A 22,813-nucleotide genomic window follows, 5' to 3' on the forward strand; every position below is an offset into this window, starting at 1 on the left:
TTTAAGACCGCGGTAGTTAGAATCTACGCCACATCAGGGTTATAGAGCCACAGATGAGTTTTTCACTGGTTGCTTGGCTGTCATGTGAACTTACTTCTATGGATAAGGAGCCAGTTTCATTTGTCCCTCTTACAGGACTGATGTACAGATCTGTGTAAATATATGTATTTCTCTACTGAAAAATGTGTTTAATTGACTCTATACTTTGTTCACATTCTTTAAATTGACATATTTCTTATTTTCAAATGTTTATATGAAGAAAAATGAACAAGGACAGAAAAGAGAAGCATGAGAAACAGAATTAATAGTAAATATTAAAAAGGTCCCTGATAAAACTTAAAGAAGTATCACAACAAAATATAGAGGAATGGACTGAATTATTCAGGATACCCAATTTTAAGTTTGTTATCCTGGTTTCAGCATAATAAACACAATCTTCAGTAGCAAGAAAAAGCATGTGAACCCTTTGGAATTATATGGATTTCTGCACAAATTGGTCATAAAATGTGATCTGATCTTCATCTAAGTCACAACAATAGACAATCACAGTCTGCTTAAACTAATACCGAACAAATAATTAAGTGTTTTCATGTTTTTATTGAGCACACCATGTAAACATTCACAGTGCAGGTGAAAAAGGTATGTGAACCCTTGGATTTAATAACTAGTTGAATGTTCTTTGGCAGCAATAACTACAAACAAACATTTCCTGTAGTTGCAGATCAGATGTGCACAACGGTCAGGAGTAATTCTTAACCATTCCTCTTTACAGAACTTTTTCAGTTCAACAATATTCATGGGATGTCTGGGGTAAATCGCTTTCTGGAGGTCATGCCACAGCATCTCAATCGAGTTGAGGTCAGGACTCTTACTGGGTACTTTAGAGGGTATACTTTCTTCTGTTTAATTCATTCTGTTATTGATTTACTTCTATGCGTTGCGTCGCTGTCCTATTGCAACACCCATCACACAGACACACCAAGATGGCGCCTGAGTAGGACGCCTCGGCACGCAGGGCTCCGGCTCTCCTAACTCTTTTTCCCCCTTCCCTTTGTGGCTCACCTGCGCCGGAGGTCAGGGGAGTTCCCCCTGCTCTCCTCGTCCTGGGGAGCCTGGGCACGCTATGCTCCGGGTCCTGGACCACCCGGATCGCCGCAGCCATCCCCCACGTGGCTAGCCGCATGGACAACACGCAGGGCCGCTCCACCGCGGCCGCTCTGGGGAGGTCGGGAGGACACCACCGGCCGAAAGGCTGTCGCTGCTGAAGGAAGAACGCCAGCCCGATCTTAGCATCCACGTGGGTTCCTCATCACGTGGATGCACACCACCGCTGCCAGGGAGACAAGACACCGCTGCCTGGGAGACCGGACGCTGCTAGCAAGCCACTCGCGAGTCACACCCGCAAATGAGGTCTGGGAGCCGCCGCTGCACAGAGCGTTCCGCCGATTGATCCAGGGAGGTCAGTGCTGCCGATCCCCTCCACCCAGATCGCTGCTGCCTGCTCTCACCACCACAGACTCTCTCCCCCTGGATGGACATCTCCCGCACAGCCTTTCTGGCATGTACTCCAGGCTCCTGCTTTCGCCGACCTGCCGCTGCTACACCTCTGATGCCAGGTCCCCCTGCACGGCAACACACACCAAAAGAGGCTACGACACCTGGCTCCAGGGATCCCCATCTCCACCTAGCCACCACTGGATCACCCAAGCTGGCTGCTGCACCGCACCAAAAGAGGCTACGACACCTGGCTCCCGGGATCCCCATCTCCACCTAGCCACCACTGGATCACCCAAGCTGGCTGTTGCACCGCAGGTCAGGCAAAACCATCACTGGCCTGCTCCTCTCTGTCCAACTCCATATGGGGGGACCGGCGGTCACTAAAACTGTAAAAAGTGCTGCTGCTGATGCAGCCTCTCTCTCTGCCTGGAACATGGGGGCATGGACAGTTCATGGATGTGGTAGTGGACTGCCCCGCATCTCTGCTGTGCTCTGCTGCTTTTTCTGCCCTACCCAATCCTGCTCCTACGGTGGTTGGTGGGGCTGCCCACGGCTTTTGCCATGGGCTTTTGCTATAGACTGCGCGACTCAATTCCGGATACAACTCTCGTTGTACTTGGCGAAATAAACATGATTCTGATCTTCTGCAGAGCTTCAGCTGGTGTACAGATGGCCTTAAGTTATCCTGTTATCCTGCAAAACGTCTTGATAAACTTCCTTCGATGACAGCAATCCGTACAGGCCCTAACGCAGCAAAGCAGTCCCAAACCATGATGCCCCCCATCACACTTCACAGTTGGTATGAGGTTTTGATGTTGGTGTGCTGTGCCTCTTTTTCTTCAAACGAAGTTTTGTGTGTTTCTTCGAAACAACTCAACTTTGGTGTCATCTGTCCACAGAATATTTTGCCAGTACTGCTGTGGAACATCCAGGTGCTCTTTTGCAAACTTTAAACATGCAGCAATGTTTTTTGGACAGCAGTGGCATCCACTGTGATATGCTTCCATGAACTCAATCCTTGTTTAGTGTTTTAGGTATTGTAGATTCGCTAACATAGATGTTAGCATGTGCCGGAGAATTTTTGTAAGTCTTTAGCTGACACTCCAGGATTCTTCTTCACCTCATTGAGCATTGTGTGCTGTGCTCTTGCACTCATTTTTACAGGACGACCACTCCTAGGGAGAGTAGCAGCAGTGCTGAACTTTCTCCATTTATAGGCAATTTGTCTTACCGTGGACTGATGAACTGCAAGGCTTTTGGAGATGCTTTTAAAACCCTTTCCAGCTTTATGCAAGTCAACAATTCTTAAAGTGAACCAGAGACGAAGCACCCGTATGTATTTTACCATATATATCAGTGGGAACATTAGAGAAAACACCTACCCTGCTCTCTGTTTCATCCTTCACTGCTCAGCCTGCCTGTTAGCAGCCCTGATAAAATCCTGGATTGAACATTCAGGGTACGTTTCCATTGGTGCGGTGCGATCCCAGTGCGGAAAACGCATGTGCGATTTTGCATGCGGTTGCGTTTTTCCATGTGATTTCACATGCGTTTTGTGGCCAAGCGTTTTTAACCATGTTAATGCTGGTGTGCCTTTTACATTGTTTTCACACAAAAACGCATGCGAAAACGCATAGAAAAACGCTTGGCAAAAACGCATGCGTTTTTCCTATTAATTACATTGTATGTGATTCGCACACCGCAAATTCTAATGGCTCTGCCGTGCAGATTTTTTCTGCACAGAAAAACGCTAAGAAATCCTGACAAGTGGAAACCGTCCCATCCACTTGTATTGGTTATGCGAATCTGCATGCAGAAAACTAGTGGTAACAGGCCCTCAGTCTGTCTTTGCTCAGGAATCATTATAACCGAGTCTATCTTCTCTGATGTCTTTTCAAGCCCAAGCCTGTCCCCTTCTGGCTCTGCTTTAATGACTCAGCTATAATGATTCCTGAGCAAAGCCAGACTGAATGCTCAGTCGGGAATTTTATCGGGGCTGCTAAGAAGCAAGCTGAACAGTGAAGAATGAAACAGAGAGCAGGGTAGGTTTTTTTCCTCTAATGTTCCCCCTGATATATATGGTAACATACATGAGGGTGCTTCATCTCTAGTTCACTTTAATTGTAGGTCTTCTGAAAGCTCTTTTGTGTGATGCATCATTCACATCAGGCATTGCCTCTTGGGAAAAGCAAACCCAAAACTGGTGTGTTTTTATAGTGCAGGTCAGCTGCAACCAATACCTCCAATCTCATCTTATTGATTGGACTCCAGCTGGCTGATACCTCACTCCAATTAGCTCTTGGAGATGTCATTAGTCTAGGGGTTCACATACTTTTTCCACCTGCACTGTGAATGTTTACATGGCGTGTTCAACGAAACATGTAATTATTTGTGTGGCATTAGTTTAAGCAGACTGATTGTCTATTGTTGTGACTTGGATGAAGATCAGATCCCATTTTATGACAAGAAATCCATATAATTTCAAAGGGTTCACATACTTTTTCTTGATAATGTATACATTACTATGTATCCCTGACCTCCCAGTGATGTTTTGCCATTTAGTTATGCAGCCTCCTCCTCCTCCCAATGCACTCTGGGAGACCAGGTGTTGCTTCAGCTAACTTCGGAACTCACAACAAACAAACATTCCGCAGTGATGCACCTTGCCAGGAGTAAAGTAAATGTCACCACCTGTGATAAATGTCAGAGTGTAAATCAGGGAGAGGAGAGATTTTACAATGGGCAAACACTGACTAAATCATTTATAAATGACTACTTCCCAAGACCCAGACTGCACTTCTCAAATATTTATGTGAAGCTGTATTTCTATCATCATTTTTGGACCTTGTAGGCGGCATTTAAATGTAACCATGGGCCTCGATTCATCATTGTCTTAGCGATAACTTTTCCCAGTTTGTTAGATTACCGAATTCGAAGTTTATCGATTTCTAGTTGTATTCATCAAGGTTTTTCCGCATTCGGTGTGAATTCGATAACAATGCGGTAACCATTCGGTAAGGTGCCAATATTTCCATTTGACAGCGGTAATTTAACACAAGGCCATAAGATTACCCTGGAATTGTGGGTAAAAGGCAGTTCTTTGAACACTACGTAGTAACATTCTGACTAGGGCTTAACACCTGGACCAGGATTCTAGAAGTGGCTTGGGACAATCCCACAATTTCACCAGCTGCGGCTTGATAGGAGTCTTTTCTGAAAAAATGTAGTGTAGCTAGCAATTTAGTTAACCCTGGCACTGCCTGTGTTCTCTTACAAGATGATGCAAGAGAAATGCAGATGTCCTGGTATAGCAAATAAATCCATTCTCTTGCAAATTGATATGGTTCTAGACCTTATTCTTGCCCTTCTGCGCCTTTGAATCACTCCCAGCTGATACATAATCACTTCAAATGGCTCCATCTTCTCTGTCAGCAATGACTGCACCGCATCCCAGCATCCCGAACCGCATCCCAGCGTACACTGTGTCACTCCGTGACCAGGAAGTTCAAATACAGCGCCCTCTATTTGAACTTCCTGGTCACTGGAGTGACACAGGAAGTTAATGTACGCTGGGATGGAAGCAGGAACAGAGAGGTGCAGTATGGAGAAGATGCCCGGGAGCTAGCGTCAGGTAATGTATACCTGTATCGGATCGGCCGCCGCTAGCAACGTGCTCCCTACCCGCGGGTGATCGACGGTAATTTCCCGCACGCCGCGATCGACGGACCGATCCGATTTCGGGAGGTTTCGGGAGGAGATTTCGATTGGCAGCAGATTCGATCCCAGTGATCGAATCTGCTGTCGAAACGGCAGCAAATCGAGCCAGTGTATGGCCAGCTTAAGGAACCTAGAATAGTTGAACAAAACAGAGGCGCCAGCAAGGATAAAAATAATTAAAAACCGTTTTAAAAGGAGGGATGTAGGTGGACTCACCTCCCTCAGGTAAAGACCAGCCAATGAGCCTTCAGTAAACAACAATGTTTTTATTTGTTATTGTGGATTCTCCAGGTACATGCAACGCGTTTCACGGGTAAACCTCCCGCTTCATCAGGCAATCAAGATCGGAGAAACACATTCAAAGGTCCGGTTCGGGTAAGAGCGCCAATAACAAATAAAAACATTGTTGTTTACTGACGGCTCATTGGCTGGTCTTTACCTGAGGGAGGTGAGTCCACCTACATCCCTCCTTTTAAAACGTTTTTTTAATTATTTTTATCCTTGCTGGCGCCTCTGTTTTGTTCAACTATTCTAGTGATTAAGTCCACCCTAGGTGGAGGGGTGTATCCCCATCTTCTTTTTCTTGTCTACAGAGAGCGACATTTTAATACCTGAGTGGGGTCAGGTTACAATTCTCCCCACTTGCCGTTCCAGTGGTTGCCTTAGTGGTAACCCAACCTTGTGAGTATATCTACTATCAATTTGTATTTACGTCAATCCATTCTGACATACTGCACCATATCGAGCTCTCGATCTCGTTTCTTTTTTTTCAAAGCAGCTTAAGGAACCTAACTGCCAAGAGAAGAATCCCTGGTGATTAGTTGACTTGGTGAGATCAGATTCCAATCTCCTTGGTGGTAACCAAAGTTCAGATAGGACCACATAGGAAGTTGATGATAACAGGCAGGACTGGCAGATCTTGATCAGAAGCTCACACAACAGCTTCTCCCAAGAACTGTTAATTACAGGGCGGTCCACAATCTGATATCTCTAACCGCTTACGATAAACAACAAGTGCACGCAACACGCAACATTCTGTGACTCCCGCCTTATTCAGGACTTGTTCCATTTATGTCAGAACAAACAGAACAATTAACAATAAATAAAAGTCTGGGGGCGACTGGCCATCAGTGGCTCGATACGCAATTCGCCACAAAAATCCCTCTGATTTCCTTTTAACTGGATCCCAGTTTTAAACGAAACAATTTCAAGGGAAGTGCTGATACAACTGCACACTGAATTTTTATTTTGAGAGCAAGCTCTGAATAGTGTTACTCTTCCTTCACTTCATGTGTGCATTTTATTGAGCCAATAAGCACAGGTCCATGACTGAAGGACCTCAGTAAACGACAGTGCGCTATGATGCTGGAGACCTCCGCCCAGAGTGTGGTTGTGAACCTGTCTGCAAGCAAGACTAGAGCAGCAAGAAATAACATTGGATGATCTCTACTATGGCCTCAATTCACTAAGCTTATCTCCTGTCTTTAATAACATTTCTAGAGTTGTTACCATGGTGATAAGGCATGTAGTATTCAGGAAATATTTTACCTCAGGCAAACCTAAAGTTAACTCTTCTGTCTTTAAGTTAACTCTCCAATCCTTAAAATAACTCCAGAGTTAAAGACAAGCTGTTAATTAAATGCGTGTGAAAATAACTACAGAGGAGGTAACTTAACTACAGAGGAGGTAAATTAACTACAGAGGAGGTAACGTAAGGAATGAAGAGATGAGATAACTCTCTCCCTGTGTGGAGGTAAGTTTTCTCTTGCCTTATTATCTCCAGCATGATCTTAGTGAATTGAGACCAATGAGTCACATAAAGCTAGTCTTCTGCGATCCCTTTGTTTAATCCTTTAAAGGTGTCATCAGGCAACCCCCTCTCTACTTACCCGGGGCTTCCTCCAGCCTCTGGTAGCTGACATGTCCCACACTGCAGCTACGCTCTCAGCCGCCGGCCTGGGATCAACGCCGGTGCAGAGGCCGACCTCCTCTAGTGCGCCTGCGTGAGCGCCGCTGTCAAACAAGTTGTCCTCGGCGTACTGCACAGTTCTGTTCCTGCGCAGTACACCGCAGACAACATGGGCTTGATTGACAGCGGCACTTGTGCATGTGCAGTAGAGACAACCTCAAGGTCGCCATCTGCACCGGCAGGGACCCCGGGCCGGTTTCTGAGAGCGGTGCTGCGGCGTTTTTCCTGAAGAGGAGTTTAACTGACAAAATAGTAAGATACCAGCCAGCCTCCCTACTCACATGCACACTATTTTGTCAGTTAGATTTTGCAACTGCTGTTCAGGAAATGCTGTTGAAAACAAAGAAAATCGTGAGAATCCCCATGAGGAGATGGAATGGCCCAAAACCTGTCGGTTCTGTCAGATTTTAGCTGCCTATTTTGCGATACTGGTCCTTTAACTACCTAACGACCGCTTCACGCCAATGGGCGTGACCGGGGTGGAAGCCCCAGGACCACCAAACGCCAATTTGCGTCAAGTCCTGGGGCCGGCTACTGCAGGAGATCGCGGCAAGTTGCGCGCGCATCTTCTGCTTGGTGGTGCTGCGGCGTTTTTCCTGAAGAGGAGTTTAACTGACAAAATAGTAAGATACCAGCCAGCCTCCCTACTCACATGCACACTATTTTGTCAGTTAGATTTTGCAACTGCTGTTCAGGAAATGCTGTTGAAAACAAAGAAAATCGTGAGAATCCCCATGAGGAGATGGAATGGCCCAAAACCTGTCGGTTCTGTCAGATTTTAGCTGCCTATTTTGCGATACTGGTCCTTTAACTACCTAACGACCGCTTCACGCCAATGGGCGTGACCGGGGTGGAAGCCCCAGGACCACCAAACGCCAATTTGCGTCAAGTCCTGGGGCCGGCTACTGCAGGAGATCGCGGCAAGTTGCGCGCGCATCTTCTGCTTGGTGGTCGGAGCTCCGCTCCGCCTTCAGCCTCCCATCGGCGATCGGCGCTCGGAGACTGTTAAACAGCGAAACCGTTGTCTATAAACCTTGTACAGCGCTGCGATCTGCAGCAGCGCTGTACTGGGGACAGCCGTGTGGACAGCTGTCCCCCTGTGGGACACAGGAGCGATCGGCAGTAAGAGAGAGGGAGGGAAAAATTTAAGAAAATAGACTTTTTTATAAAAAAACACAACAAAACAAAAAACAGAAAATAAATATTTGTCAGAAAATAAACAAACATGCGGGGGGCAATCAGACCCCACCAACAGAAATCTCTGTTGGTGGGGAGAAAAAAGGGGGGTTAGTCACCTGTGTGCTGTGTTGTGCGGCCTTAAAGCTGCAGTGGCCAATTTCAACAAAAATGGCCTGGTCTTTAGGGGGGTTTAGCACTGTGGTCCTCAAGTAATTAAGATCCTTACATTAAAGAAAACCTGAACTGAAAAGTAAAAGTCAAAATAAGCATACACAAGTCATACTTACCTTCCATGTAGTCTACTCCTCAGTGTTTTTCTCCTGTCCCGCGTCCTGTTTGTTCACTGTGATCAAGGGAATTCTCCGTCCTCCATTTTGAAAATGGCCATTACCCATAACAGCTTTCTGGTCAGCACACAGTTAAACTGTAACATCGCCCACTTGAGCCATAGGGAAACATGGACATTACCTGGTACATCAGTTTTCCTCTCAGCTATAACTGACAGCAACTGATATTTTATTGACAGCAACTGATATATTTCAGATCTGACAAAATATTGTCAGAACTGGATGGGATTATTGTCAGAAGAAAATGGTGAGCTTCTGAGAGGAACTGATGGCAAGGTAACTATGTAATGTTTATTTGAAGTTACCTCATGTGTTTATTTTAAATATTTTTACTCAGTACAGGTTCTCTTTAAGCTTGGAGATGAGCTTTTAAAAAAAACGCATTTAGCCATAGCATGTCCAATATTTCTATCTTCACAGGTTCACTTTAGCCTGAGCTGTACCCTCTGCACGCTCTGGCCAGCACTGTGTCATTTTTTTTGAAGTGCTGCCTGGCTGTAGGCCCACAGGAGTATTTGCTGAGGAGAATTCAGGAGGTAGTCTGAGAAACAGCTTTGGCCTCGGTCCCTCTCCCTCAGCTCGTCATCAGAAGCGGATAATAAACAAACCGCAGGAAGAGCGGAAAGGTCATTGACCAACACTCATAGACCTCTTGCAGAGACCAAACGCTCCTTTAATAACCAAAGAAACACAATCAGTGAAATGACTGAGGCTGGCACGGAAAAAATGTCAGAGCTCCAGAGATGGTACAGGAAAAGCAACTCGACGATTTAGTTAATGACAGCAGGACGGGGGAAGGAGGGGCCAGGGCAAAGGCTTGGATGGAAAATGAACAAAGATGAACATGACTAGATGAACGGACGTGAGGTTTTTTTGCTTGCCGGTACCCTCGGACAGAACGCCGCAGGTGCCTGTGACTCACCACAGATTACAGGCCCAGAGCCCAATGTTTTTCCAGCAACAGGTTACACACGTCTAATTCTGTCACACTGGGATTTAAAGACACATTTAAGATAGTGTCCTGCCCTCACATGAACCTGGGGGCTGTCAGCCAGCACCTGGACACCACCACTTTCCTCATCTTTTTATTCCTATTATTTTTGGGAAACTGTCTTCTATAAAAACAGGAACAGAATTCATTTTCTACCTTCTGGCTTAACACTTTTTTTAAATTATATATTATATATGCACCGTATATTCTGGCGTTTAAGACGATCCCCCAACTTTTCCAGCTAAAATATAAGTTTAGAGATATACTCGCCATTTTAGACTACCGGAAGCACACCGCTTTACATTACGGGGTGCTGCGGGGGGTGGCATGGGTGTGGGGAAGAAAAAAGAGATCACGCTGTGCTCTCCATTTCATGACAAACATTGCTGTAATCCCGATAGCTTCTTGCGAGCAGCCAATCGCGTGAGTAGCAGAGCAGCTGCCTGTTGCCCGGTCGCCTGACTGCTGACGTGCGCGCTCCACAATAGAGGGTTTTCCTCCACAATAGAGCCCGGCAGTCTCTTCCTGCGTGAGCGCACACGTTATAAATGGAGCGCACACGTCACCAGTCAGGTGACCCCCAAATCAGGAATCAGCTCTGCTACCCGCGCGAGCGGCTGCCCGCAAGAGGGTATAGGGATTGCAGCAATCTTTGCCATGAAACACAACGCGAGCACAGTGCAATTTCTTTTTTCTTCCTCCTGGATGACTGCAGCACCCGGTAATGTGACACCGGCGTATAAGACGACCCCCGACTTCTCAGAAGATCTTCAGGGGTTAAAAAGTGGTCTTATACGCCGGAATATACAGTATATTTGTATGTATATATATATATATATATATATATATATATATATATACATACATACACACACACATACATATATATATATATATATATATATATACACATACACACTAAATATATATTATATATATATGTGTATATATATATATATATATATATATATATATACACACACACACTAAATATATTAAATATATATATATATATACACACACACTAAATATATATTATGTATATATATATATATATATATATATATATATATATATATATATACACTAAATATATATATAATATATATATATATATATATATATATATATATATATATATATATATATATATATATATATATGTCCCAAAGGAAGTATTATCCAGAGACAGTTCTTTAACATAAGCTACACACACTTTAACGGAGACCTGAAGTTAGTTAAAGTGGACCCGAGCTCTTGCAAAAAAAAAAAAAAAAAAAAAAGGCTGAAAAGTGTTCATTCCACATAGAAATGTTGAAGAAATCATCTGCACTGAGCTGTGTTTGATTATTTAGCTACAGTTGAGTGTAACAAGTGCGTAATCAGTAGGCATGACTCACAACACCTCCATGCTGGCTGTACACGAAAAGACAGATGCTTTAACCCTTCCTTTGCTTCCTGAAAATTCATCTAATACATTTTTAGGGCTTTTTGGGGGATTTCTGTGCATTGTAACAAAGTTTTTTTTTCCTGATTGTGTTCATGCTGTGCCTAATCTTTTAGAGTAAAGAGGAAGTTCTGAGCTCAGATCCACTTAAAAAAAATAAATAAATAAAAAATGTAGATACCTCAGTAAAGGGTGTCTGCTGGTATCAGACCAGGCATTATTTTTACTGGATTCGGAACTTTCAGTAAATTAACAATCTGCAGAGATCACCCGACAGGGCTTAAGGTGTCCAAACCTGCCTCCCTTTAAATCAGGGAAAGGAACGATTTTACAATGGGCCAACACTGACTAGGTAATCTATAAATGAATATAGTAAAAAAAGAAGCAATTTTGTTATTTTCACTGCGGTTCCTCTTTAAGCTGAATAAGCTGCCATTCATGCCAGGTGAGCATTTACCAGTACCCGATAAACATGTCTGAACGCCAGGGGCATTGCTAGGATCCTAAAAGATCCGGGGCACTTTTGGGCACTCCAGCTGGAAAATGGGTGTGGCCACACACCCGAATGTGGGTGTGGTCATGGGTGCAGGCAAATTTACATGAACTTAACAGCGTCTTAGTAGGCCTGCCCGGCAAAATGTTGGTTGAAGCCCCCTCTCCATTAACCTCCTTAGCGGTAACCCCGTGTGTGACACGGGGTAAGCCGCCGGAGGGTGCCGCTCAGGCCCTGCTGGGCCGATTTACATAATTTTTTTTTTTGCTGGACGCAGCTAGCACTTTGCTAGCTGCGCCAGCACCCCTATCGCCGCCGCCGCCGCGCGCCCGATCGCCGCTATCCGGTGCGGCGCGCGCCCCCCCCCAGACCCCTGCGCTGCCTGGCCAATCAGTGCCAGGCAGCGCCAAGGGGTGGATCGGGTCTCCCAATGACGTCCCGACGTCGCTGACGTCATTCCGCCATGGCGACGGGGGAAGCCCTCCAGGAAATCCCGTTCTTTGAACGGGATTTCCTGATCGCCTATCGCCGGAGGCGATCGGCGGGGCTGGGGGGATGCCGCTGAGCAGCGGCTATCATGTAGCGAGCCCTCGGCTCGCTACATGATTTAAAAAAATAAAAATTAAAAAAAAACTGCTGCGCTGCCCCCTGGCGGTATTTTTCATACCGCCAAGGGGGTTAATCAAAAAAAAAAAAAATAACCCTAAAATGCAGCATATCACATACATAGGCCGTGTCATTTAAAGTGAACCAGAGACGAAGCACCCTCATGTATTTTACCATATATATCAGTGGGAACATTAGAGAAAACCCCTACCCTGCTCTCCTTTTCATTTTTAACTGTTCAGATTGCTTCTTATCAGCCCAGATAAAAGCCCTGACTGAGCATTCAGTCTGGCTTTGTTCATGAATCTTTATAGCTGAGTCTGTCTTCTCTGATGTCTTTTCAAGCCCAAGCCTGCCCCCTTCTGGCTCTGCTCAGGAATCATTATAGCTGAGTCATTATAGCAAAACCAGACTGAATGCTCAGTCGGGGATTTTATCTGGGCTGATTAGAAGCAGGCTGAACAGTAATAATGAAACAGAGAGCAGGGTAGGTGTTTTCTCTTATGGTTCCACTGATATATATGGTAAAATACATGAGGGTGCTTCGTCTCTGGTTCACTTTAAACAGAACTAGGCAGAGTTACCTGGCTTCTGTGCTGGCTGGTCTGGCTTTCTGCTAGATGGGCTGGTCTGCCGCCAGGTTATCTGGCAGGGTCCCCATAGCATTCCCTGACCTTCTAGTGGACACCCCCATACTCCCACGGGCCTTCCATTGAGGCCCCACAACTCCCAGCATGCCCCACAGAAGAACCAAAGCTCCCTGCATGCCCCCATAAAGGCATCACAGTGCCCAGCATGGCACCACAGTACCCAATATGCCCAAATAGAGGCACCATAGCACCCAGCATACCCCCGATTGATGCACCACAGCTCCCAACATGTCCGCTATTGAAGCACCACACCTGACTGCCTGGGGGACATTCGGGGCACCCCTGAATAGATCCGGGGCACGTGCCACTGATCTTTTGCGCTAGCCACGCCCCTGCTGGACCCTCTGCTTCTTTATCAATAGCTTTCATATGTTCTAAAGGGCAAAATGAAAAAAGGCAGGACATTGATGTAGAGAACAACACATGCAAATATCCTTTATTTTAACATTTACAGAAAACAAAGCACAATTAAGCCTTACTTAAAAAATAAGGTTCAAGTGTGGAATTAATTGTAATAGAAAATGGGCAGGCAGCTTTTGGCCTTGGTTGTGGAGTCTGTTTTCTGCAGACTTGTAAATCTGGCATTGATTAATGAGCACAATATGTCTATAATGCTGTACACATTGGGGAAGCATGGACAAATAATGCTTTCAGAAGAAAATGGTAAAATTAAAGGAAACCCGGAATGAGAGGAACAATGAGGCTGCCGTTACCCTAAGTGCAGAATTACAGTGCGACATAACATACAATAAAACCATGTACATGAATTTCAGACACCATGGAAAATTGGGCGCAGGAACAGTGCTGGTAGTAGATCCTCCACTACCAATACCTAACATCCCCTGGTGGTGACTAACCCTAACCCCCCCCCCCCGGTGGTCCCTAACCCTAAGACCCCCCTGGTGGTGCCTAACATCCCCTGGTGGTGACTAACCCTAACCCCCCCCCCGGTGGTCCCTAACCCTAAGACTCCCCTGGTGGTGCCTAACCCCCCGGTGGTCCCTAACCCTAAGACCCCCCCAGTGGTGCCTAACCATAAGACCCCTCCAAGTGGTGACTAAACCTAATACCTCCCAGGTGGTGCGTAACCCTAAACCCGCTGGTAGTGCCTAACCCTAAGATCTTCCCCCCTCTGTGGACCATAACCCTACTGGTGGCGATTAACCCCTCCACCACCACCTAAACCTGCGACTTGCGGCAAAGAAAGTTAATTTGGGTGCCCTAAACTGCCACCGCAAAGGCCCGATAAGGATGCGCTCGATAGAATCATGGGTGCTGGGGGCTTGCGGACAAGCATGTGCAAACAAGCAACATTTTAGCGCCCGGAGAAGCCCGATAGAATCGCTTGCGAATATGCCAATTTTCAGGTGCAGTAGCTGGTGTTGCTTTGCACCACAATTTCCATTATTTGACCCAATTCTGGGATTTTATAATAGGCTCCTATGGTGGTGCCATTTTTCCGTAAGGGCTCCTACGCCCTATTTTCCTGATTCGCTCTGCATTACCCCAAGGCTTCCCATTATTGAGTTGAGTATTCCTTTGAGGCACTTTTGTTTATTACAGGTACACTTTTAGTGGCTTAGAAGCCCTTTCCTTCAGCCTTATACAAGCAAGGTACTGCAGTGTTCTTCCCATTTCGCTCTTCATAAAAGCAAAATTTTAAAGGGAAAAATGAATTGGCCTAAACACAGTCTATGCTTTAATTGCCCTTGAAGGCACTATCATCTTGTGTCTTCAGGGCTTGCTATAAGTGGTCCGCTTGCATTGCCTAGGCATGAGGTATTCCTCACCTGAACATTCCACTCTGAAGAGCTTCAGCGAGGCATCAATGGATGCTTCATCAACAGATTTAACTCCCCGTAGAAAAAGTTTTATCAGAGATGTCTTCATGACCTCTGGCAAGAACGAGAGCAGGTACAGCGGCATGTAGACTATGTATCGTAGGCTGCAGAGAATCGGAGTCATAATCTTTCCTTGAGGTGACTGAGCCATCCTTTCAATAGTCGGGAACAACATAATAGACTTCAAAATCTGAAATTACATAAAAAAGGAGACAAAATATTAAAGACTTATAACGTCAGATAGCAGAATACACAAAAATTATTCCGGATGCCCATTTTTTCGGGTAGGCTATAATGTCACTCAGGCTTCTGCCCCAGAGAATTCTAGGAGATCAGCTGACATTACTGTTCATTACACAGATGTGGAGAATACAGAAAATATCCCACTATGATTCACTTTGCCAGCAGTAAAGATGCCAGCATCATTACATTTAAGAATGTAAATCCAGGCGAGGCCAGATTTTACAATGAAATAATTGATAAATGAATAGTGTAAGAAAAAATAAACAATTTTATTCATTAAGTTATTTCAGTAAACTTCCTCTTTAAAGGATACCCGAAGTGACATGTGAAATGATGAGATAGACATTGGTATGTACAGTGCCTAGCACACAAAAAATACTATGCTGTGTTCCTTTTTTTCTTTCTCTGCCTGATAGAGTTAAATATCAGGTATGTAAGTGGCTGACTCAGTCCTGACAGGAAGTGACTACAGTGCGACCCTCCCTGATAAGAAATTCCAACTATAAAACAGTTTCCTAGCAGAAAATGGCTTCTGAGAGCAGGAAAGAGATAAAAAGGGGCAATAGTTCATACATTTTAACTCTGGTATACTTCAATGAATGGGTCATTGAGCAAAAACAATAAAACAGTTAAAACTTAAAAAGTAGATTTAAACATAAAATAAAACTGTAAAATGTCTTAAAAAGTTATTTTTAGGAAAAGGAAGACAGATACAATTGTTTATTTCATTAGTTTATTTTCACCTTGGGTGTCCTTTAAAGGAAACCAGAGCTCCTGTAATAAAAAGTTTTATACATACCTGGGGCTTCCTTCAGCCCCATAAGCTCGGATCGCTCCCATGCCGCCGTCCTCTGTTGTCTGCAGCTCCGGTACCAGGTCCCGTCACTGCAGCCGGTCGGGGCCAGTTTACACAGGAGAAGTGTGCTCTGTGCGGCTGCTGGAGAGATACGTAGAGGGCACACTTCTCCTGTGTAGACTGGCCCCGACCGGCTGCAGTGCCGGGACCCGGTACCGGAGCGGCAGACAACGGAGGACGGTGGCATGGGAGCGATCCGAGCATGATCTAACGTCAGACTGGCCATGACTGACAGAAGTGCGGGACCCGGTACTGGAGCAGCAGACAGCGGAGGACGGGAGCGTGGGAGCGATCGAGCTTATGAGGCTGGAAGAAGCCCCAGGTATGTATAAAAAATATTATTTCCAGGAGTTCCGGTACACTTTAAGTATAAATAAATCTTTTGAAATGCAGGAGAAAAATGTGATAGCTGAGTTTACAGTGGCTGTTGTGGGTAACAGATTATACTTGTTCCAGAGACCTTGAGAATGGGACAAGTTGGCCTACTGACTCCATCATGTGGCTTTCCAGGCAGACATATTTTGGTGGCTACCTACCTATTATTCAATTCACTCTCTTAAAGTGTACCTGAAGGACAAAGACTGCCTCCGCAGGGTACAAGAGGAAAGCCTCTGGATCCTAAAGAGGCTACCTCCTCCCTCCTCAGCAGAGGGGATCCAGCACTGGTACCCCCAAAGATTCGCTTGTTACCAATGCAGCAGGCGCAGTTGTGGCTTTCCCCTCAGTCTCCAGGGAAATTGCCAAGCCTGATTGGTCCGTTTTCCTGCACAGGCATCTCACGCAGAGCGGACCCGATTGGGATCGGCTATTTCCGCCAGAGCCCGAGGGGAAAGCCGCTAGTGTGCCTGCGCGCAGCGATGTATATTACGGTTATTGTTTACTTTTATTGGGGGCTGCTAATGCTGGAACGGAGGGACAGGAGAAGCCTCATTAGGATCCAGAGGCTTCCCCTCCTGAGGTAAATATCTGATTTTTATTTAAACTAAAGTCACAGGTTAACATTAAAGTGTACCAGAGATCATTAAATACAAAGAACCGGTACTTACCCGGGGCTTCCTCCCGCCCCATAAACACGTGCGAGTCCCTTGCCGTCCTCCCGCGGTCTGCCGTTCAGAAGTAATCAGCCCCGGTAATAGGCTCAGTCGGATCCAGCCTGGGTTTTCTGCGTATGTGCAGACCTCCCGCACATGCACAGAAGATCCAGACTAACGCGACTGAGTCTATTACCGGGGCTGATCGCGGGTGATCGGCAGGCCGCGGGAGGACGGCGAGGGACTCGCACGTGTTTATGGGGCTGGAGGAAGCCCCGGGTAAGTATCGGTTCTTTGTATTCAATGATCTCTGGTACACTTTAAGTTTTCTCCTAGGTAGGAGATATATTCATACCTTATCAATAGAAAACCTTATGAGCCACCAGCGAAAAAGAAAATACTATTGACTATACTCACCTTTTTTTGGGGACTTTTCAATGGCAGAGTGCTAATAAGTTATTTTAAACAGAAGATGAAAAATGATCTCCTAGGATAAAACTTAGGAGACAAGGTGAACTGAATAAGGGCCATATTCTTTCCTAAAGCCAATACGCATGTGTTCATTGTTTACAGTAGATTTTGTATATTTTTTTATTCTATTAATGCAAATTGAACTGATCCTATCTAAATTGTCAGGAATTGCATTTAGTTGGCCCAATTCCCATCTGTATACGCTCAGATTATAAGCATCTCATTCTAAAAAACGCATGACAACTCTGCCAAAATCACATGTGAAAATGCATGCGTTTATAGGTATTGTTTATTGCGTTTTTAACAGAATACCTTGAAAACAGACCATTGTAGGAGAGAACAGCATTATTATAATTTTTTAGTAATTATACCATCAGTTTCCGCAGCACTGTACAAAGTATTGTCTTGTCACTTAACGGTCCCTCAGAGGGGCTCACAAGCTAATCTCTCCCATAGTCATGTGTCTATGTGAGTATCATGTAGTGTATGTATCGTAGTCTAGGGCCAATTTAGGGGAAGCCAATTAACTTATCTGTATGTTTATGAGATGTGGGAGGAAACCAGAGTGCCCCGGAGGAAACCCCCACAGACACAGGGAGAGCATACAGACTCCTTGCAGATAGTGCCCTGGCTGGGATGGGAACCAGGGACCCGGCGCTGCAAGGCCAGAGCGCTAACTACTACGCCACAGTGCTGCCCATTGTGGGGAAAGACGTAGAAAAAATTGTATGCAAAGATAAATTACTGTAAAGCATGTAATTGGGAGATAATTATATTTGAGCCCGCAGGTATTTTTCCTCTTATGCATCAAAGCAATTTTCACCTCCCATTCATTCGTCAATAACTTTATCATTAATTATCACAATGAATTGATCTATATCTATATCCCAGAATTTTGTTTTAGCAAAACATCACTGAAATGGTTGAACAAAGCACTTTGTCCTGCTATTCAGCTTCAAACCCACATCCAAACTGTAGATAACAGTATCTTTGTTTGCATTCCACTTTTGATACATGTGTGTAAACACAGTGTAAGGCTCCCTGCACACTGCAAAACCGTTTTGCGATTCCGATTCCGATTTGCAATTCCGATTTTCCCTGATTGCAATCAACAGAAAAACGGAGGAAAAAACACAGCATGCAGTAACGATTAAAAATCAGAATCGGATGTAAAAACCGATTAAAAATCGAAATCGGAATCGCATGTAGTGTGCAGAGAGCCTTACAAGTGAAAAGGAGCTCTCTGTGAAGCTCTCTGTGCTTCAAGTACACAAACAGCTCAGAACAGCTAATTAGAAGATGTTAATATATAATAAAAAGCAGTTAGAATGAAATGCAATAACAGGTTTCAGGGCAAGATAAACTACATTTTGGAAACTTGTAATTTGTAAACAGACAATATTACTTATGCACAAAAGCAAATATGATAACTGTATGAGTAATAAAACATACGAAAACACTTTTTATTGAATCTTATGTCAGTTTCAGACCACTTTAAAGGACATCTGAAGTTAGAGGGTCATGAAGGCTGCCATATTTATTTCCTTTTAAACAATATCAGTTGCCTGGCAGTCCTGCTGACGTTTCTGGCAACAGTAGTCTCTGAATCGCATGTGAAAGAAGCATGCAGCTAATCTTGTCAGACTTCAGTCAGAAGCATCTGATCTGCATGCTTATTCAGGCAGAAGACACCATGCAATTTGCATTGTTTAAAAGGAAATAAATATGTCAGCCTCCATATCCTTCTCACTCAGGTGTCCTTTAACAACCAGTTCATATTTGAAATCCCAGCTGGAGTCTGAGTTGTCTGGCAGGCAACACACCACTAGAGGGCGAAGCACAGACAACAATCCCAATGCTTGCTAAGGCCTTGTTCTCTACACTAGAATCATTCTGTGCACAGCTATACAGGTTGTAATATACCGGTATTGTGATATCAAGGCATCTAATAAAAAAAACTATGTATATGAGCAGATAAATTATACAATTAATTTACTGATATAATGTACCATTTAGCCCTATGCAATTTATTTACCGTTATCAACTCACCCAGGTATGTATTCCATCATGTATTTAGACAACATAATCACTAAAGTCTTTTGATTGTAAAGTATAACAAAAATAAGAATCTAATCAAATAGACCTAAGCAAATCTAACCAAGCTGTATAAGCAATGGTATGAAGCTATAACTTCCACATATAAAGCTCTGAATATGGTATCTTAGCGAATTGTTTTTGTGGTGCCTCTAAACCAGGGTTGTCATACTCAAAAACCAAGTGGGCCAAAATTGAACACTGGATCATGTTGCGGGCCAACCCCCATGTCTAGTTGCCATCTACCTCCCCTATAGAGTTCCCTGGTGTCTAGTGCCCCCCTTCCTCCCCATACAGTTTTCTAGTGGACCTCCTTCCTCCCCTATAGAGTTCTCTGGTGTCTAGTGGCTCCCCTCTACAGTTTTCTTGTGTCTAATGGCCCTCTCCCTCCCCTATACAAATCCACGGTGTCTAGTGGTCCCCCTACCTCTGCCAATACAGTTCCCTGGTGTCAGGTGCTTTCCCCCTACCTCCCCCAACTGCAATAAAGCTTCCCTTGTGGTCTAGAGTGGGCCAAACATAATGCACAGTGGGAAAACTAATTGGGAGCCAAATTTGATGGCTCTGTGGGCTAGATTTGGCTCACAGGTAAGAGTTTGACATGTATGGTCTAGACCAGTGATGGCTAACCTTGACACTCCAGCTGTGACAAAACTACAAATCCCATCATACCACTGCATCCCAGGAGTTATGCTTAGAGCTGTCAGAGTATTGCAATGCCTCATGGGACTTGTAGTTTCACCACAGCTGGAGTGCCAAGGTTAGCCATCACTGCTCTAGACACTCCCATATATATTTATTGCCTGGCGTTTTACCCAAATAAAGTTTTTGTTTTTTTAATCTACGAGACCATTTGTGCCTGAAGACTGCCAAGACGTCCAGAGTTCTGTGGCCACTCCCACTGTGTTGCTGAGGCCTGCTCCCAACTCGGCAACCCGAACTGTCCATGGAGAACACAGTGGGGTGGCCACATAGCTCCGAACTTCAATGAAGAGGCTTCAGGTGTATAACGGCGGGGCATCGGATGTACCAATTATTGTCATTTCCAAGAGAACAGCGGATTTAAGTCACTGTTCATTTGCCGGACCTACATTAAAGGACTATAAGGGAAAGATGAATTACTTTTTTGGATCACAAATTACACTGGAGGTACAGTAAGGGAGGGTTCACACTGATCATTGCGAAAAACTGATTGTTTTTTTGGCATTCGGTTCTTTGCATTCAAATTTGCATTCATATGCAAATGTTCACTAATGAAAGTCAATGGAAAATCGCAAATGTATGCTGAAAGAATTACGTTTTTTTTAAAGTGTAAAAGTGCAATTCTCCATTGAATTTCATTAGATGTGCGGCGATCGTGTTTTCACAAATTTTCAAAATGCAATTGAATTTTAATGAGTGTGAACCCAGCCTAACACTGAGATTTCCAAAACGCCCTATGTAGGATTAGGGCTATAGATAAAATGGTTTATCTCTTCAGTTTATTTCCACTTGGTTTTGAAAACAGGAAGTGACTGCAAGCCAGTCGGGGAATACTGAATAGTAACACAGTATTCCCTGAAGGCCTGTTTTTGGCGGTGCGGTGCAACGCTAACGCCAATTTGCAGTGTGAAGCCGGCCTCAAAGACAAATGTATACAGGTAGTCCCCAGTTAACGATCGAGATACGGGCTGTAGGTTCATTCTTAACCTGAATCTGTTCTTAAGTTGGAACATTGTGCCATCTCTGTCCCCGTACCTCCTCTGTGCTCCCCTGTGCCTCCAGTGTCACCAATTAGGCTTTCTTTGGGTGGTACATTTTGCTGAGAATTATTTTTTTCTAAATGCATTTTTACAGGAATATTAAGAAAAAAAACATTTCAATTATGTCCCTATCACATTAAATTATGTCCCTGTCCCTATTAGTATTTTGACTACAGACAGTTCCTCTTTGAGCCATAAGACAAATCTGGGATTAGGAGGAGGGAAAAATCTCAGACAAATCACTTTATATATAAAACAGACTCCCGGAAGATTTATAGAGAACGAAGGCTGTTTGTCTGTCAAACTCTCGCAGTAACTTTGATATATGCGAGTACATCCCTCGCCTTGCTTCACTGTCCTCCTCTTCTTCTTCTCCGGCCGAGGGAGGGGTAGAGAAACAAACTATTATATCTGTGAGGTGAAGCCTACTACATTTTTGTCAGATAACATAATGATGTACTTAACAGTAATATAATGTCCAAATTTGACAGTGTGTCACATTCATCAAAATTGCTTCTGCTCAGCATGAGGAGACCTGGAGGCAAAAATCGCTGGGGTCAAGGAAAAACCCATCGCTTTATTAACACAGCTGTGCTGTGAGGCCATCCAAGTTAACGCACATGACAAAACAGAGATGATTCTCTCCTATTCCTCCAGCATCAAAGCAGGCCCATCTAGGATAACACAATCGCCTTCGCTCTGAGGCAACGGCTCTAACACGTTCCATATTGTTATTTGAAATCTATACACTTATACACTCTCCGCTACTTGGGTTATAAACATATTTGTTAAACATTAAGCTGTCTACGTTGGAATTTTTTTTCCGTAATTTGTATTTTGCTTCAGGGTGAAGTATTATAAAACTCCCACTCTTTAACAGTTCAGAAAATTGACTTGCCTCAGATGTTGGGTAACAATACTAGGGGGATTGAATGTTTTTCGGGCAGATATCTGAGGAGCGTTTTTGAGGATCGGTGTCCTGCGGAACGGTGTGTGCGAAAAGACAGGATCCGTGCCAAGTAAGCTCTCGGGCTTAGATAGATTACCTGCGTGTTATCGTTGGCTCGCTTTCGCGCAGGATGGAAGAATTGTTGGCATAGACGAAATATTTCATAGCTTAAAAAATTGGGTAAAAAAAATAATAAATTAATAATAATAATAATGTTGGTGGTGCGCACGCCCTTACAGTGCTGCAGAGAAACTGACATGGGAATGAGAGGGGAAACTAAAGAGACTGTAATGTATACACTGACCAAAAAAAGGCAAGGACGGGCCAAAAACATGTCAAGAAATCAAAAACAACCAAATAGGATATTTACCAGGAGACAATGTAGTTTGCCAGAAGGACCTGCGTTCTCTGCCATTTGTCGGTGAACTGGCCAACTCCGTATGTTGAATACATTGTGCTAGAATTATGTAGAGTAATGCTCCTTAACCTGTAGAGGCATCCCTATGTGACTTTCTCTCCGGCTTTAAGGTTTCTAGGCTCTGAGCATTGCAAAGAAGGTGGGGAGAGATTTCCAAAGGATGGGTGAGACTGTGAGAAGTCCTGGATGCGAGAGTGAGAAGAGATGACCAAATGAAAGGGTTTCACAAGAGAAGTGATGGTTGCAGATGGGATAGTACTTGAAAATTAGTG

General features: G+C 44.4%; 1 protein-coding gene across 6 annotated transcripts in view; it reads right to left on the reverse strand.

Moving 5' to 3' along the window:
- LDAH (lipid droplet associated hydrolase) overlaps positions 1 to 22,813 on the reverse strand; it is a 332,993-nt gene that overhangs the window by 122,850 nt on the left and 187,330 nt on the right. For all 6 annotated transcript variants that reach the window (XR_011031325.1, XM_068280211.1, XM_068280213.1 and 3 more), the window contains one exon: positions 14,687 to 14,927. Coding sequence is in view for 5 of the 6 variants with exons in the window: in XM_068280211.1 (XP_068136312.1) it covers positions 14,687 to 14,927 (241 nt within the window). In the remaining variant the exon portion in view is untranslated. The remainder of the gene's footprint in view (positions 1 to 14,686; positions 14,928 to 22,813) is intronic.

The sequence above is a fragment of the Hyperolius riggenbachi genome, chromosome 4 (assembly GCF_040937935.1).
Source record: "Hyperolius riggenbachi isolate aHypRig1 chromosome 4, aHypRig1.pri, whole genome shotgun sequence".
In the NCBI taxonomy this organism is placed as follows: Eukaryota; Metazoa; Chordata; class Amphibia; order Anura; family Hyperoliidae; genus Hyperolius; species Hyperolius riggenbachi.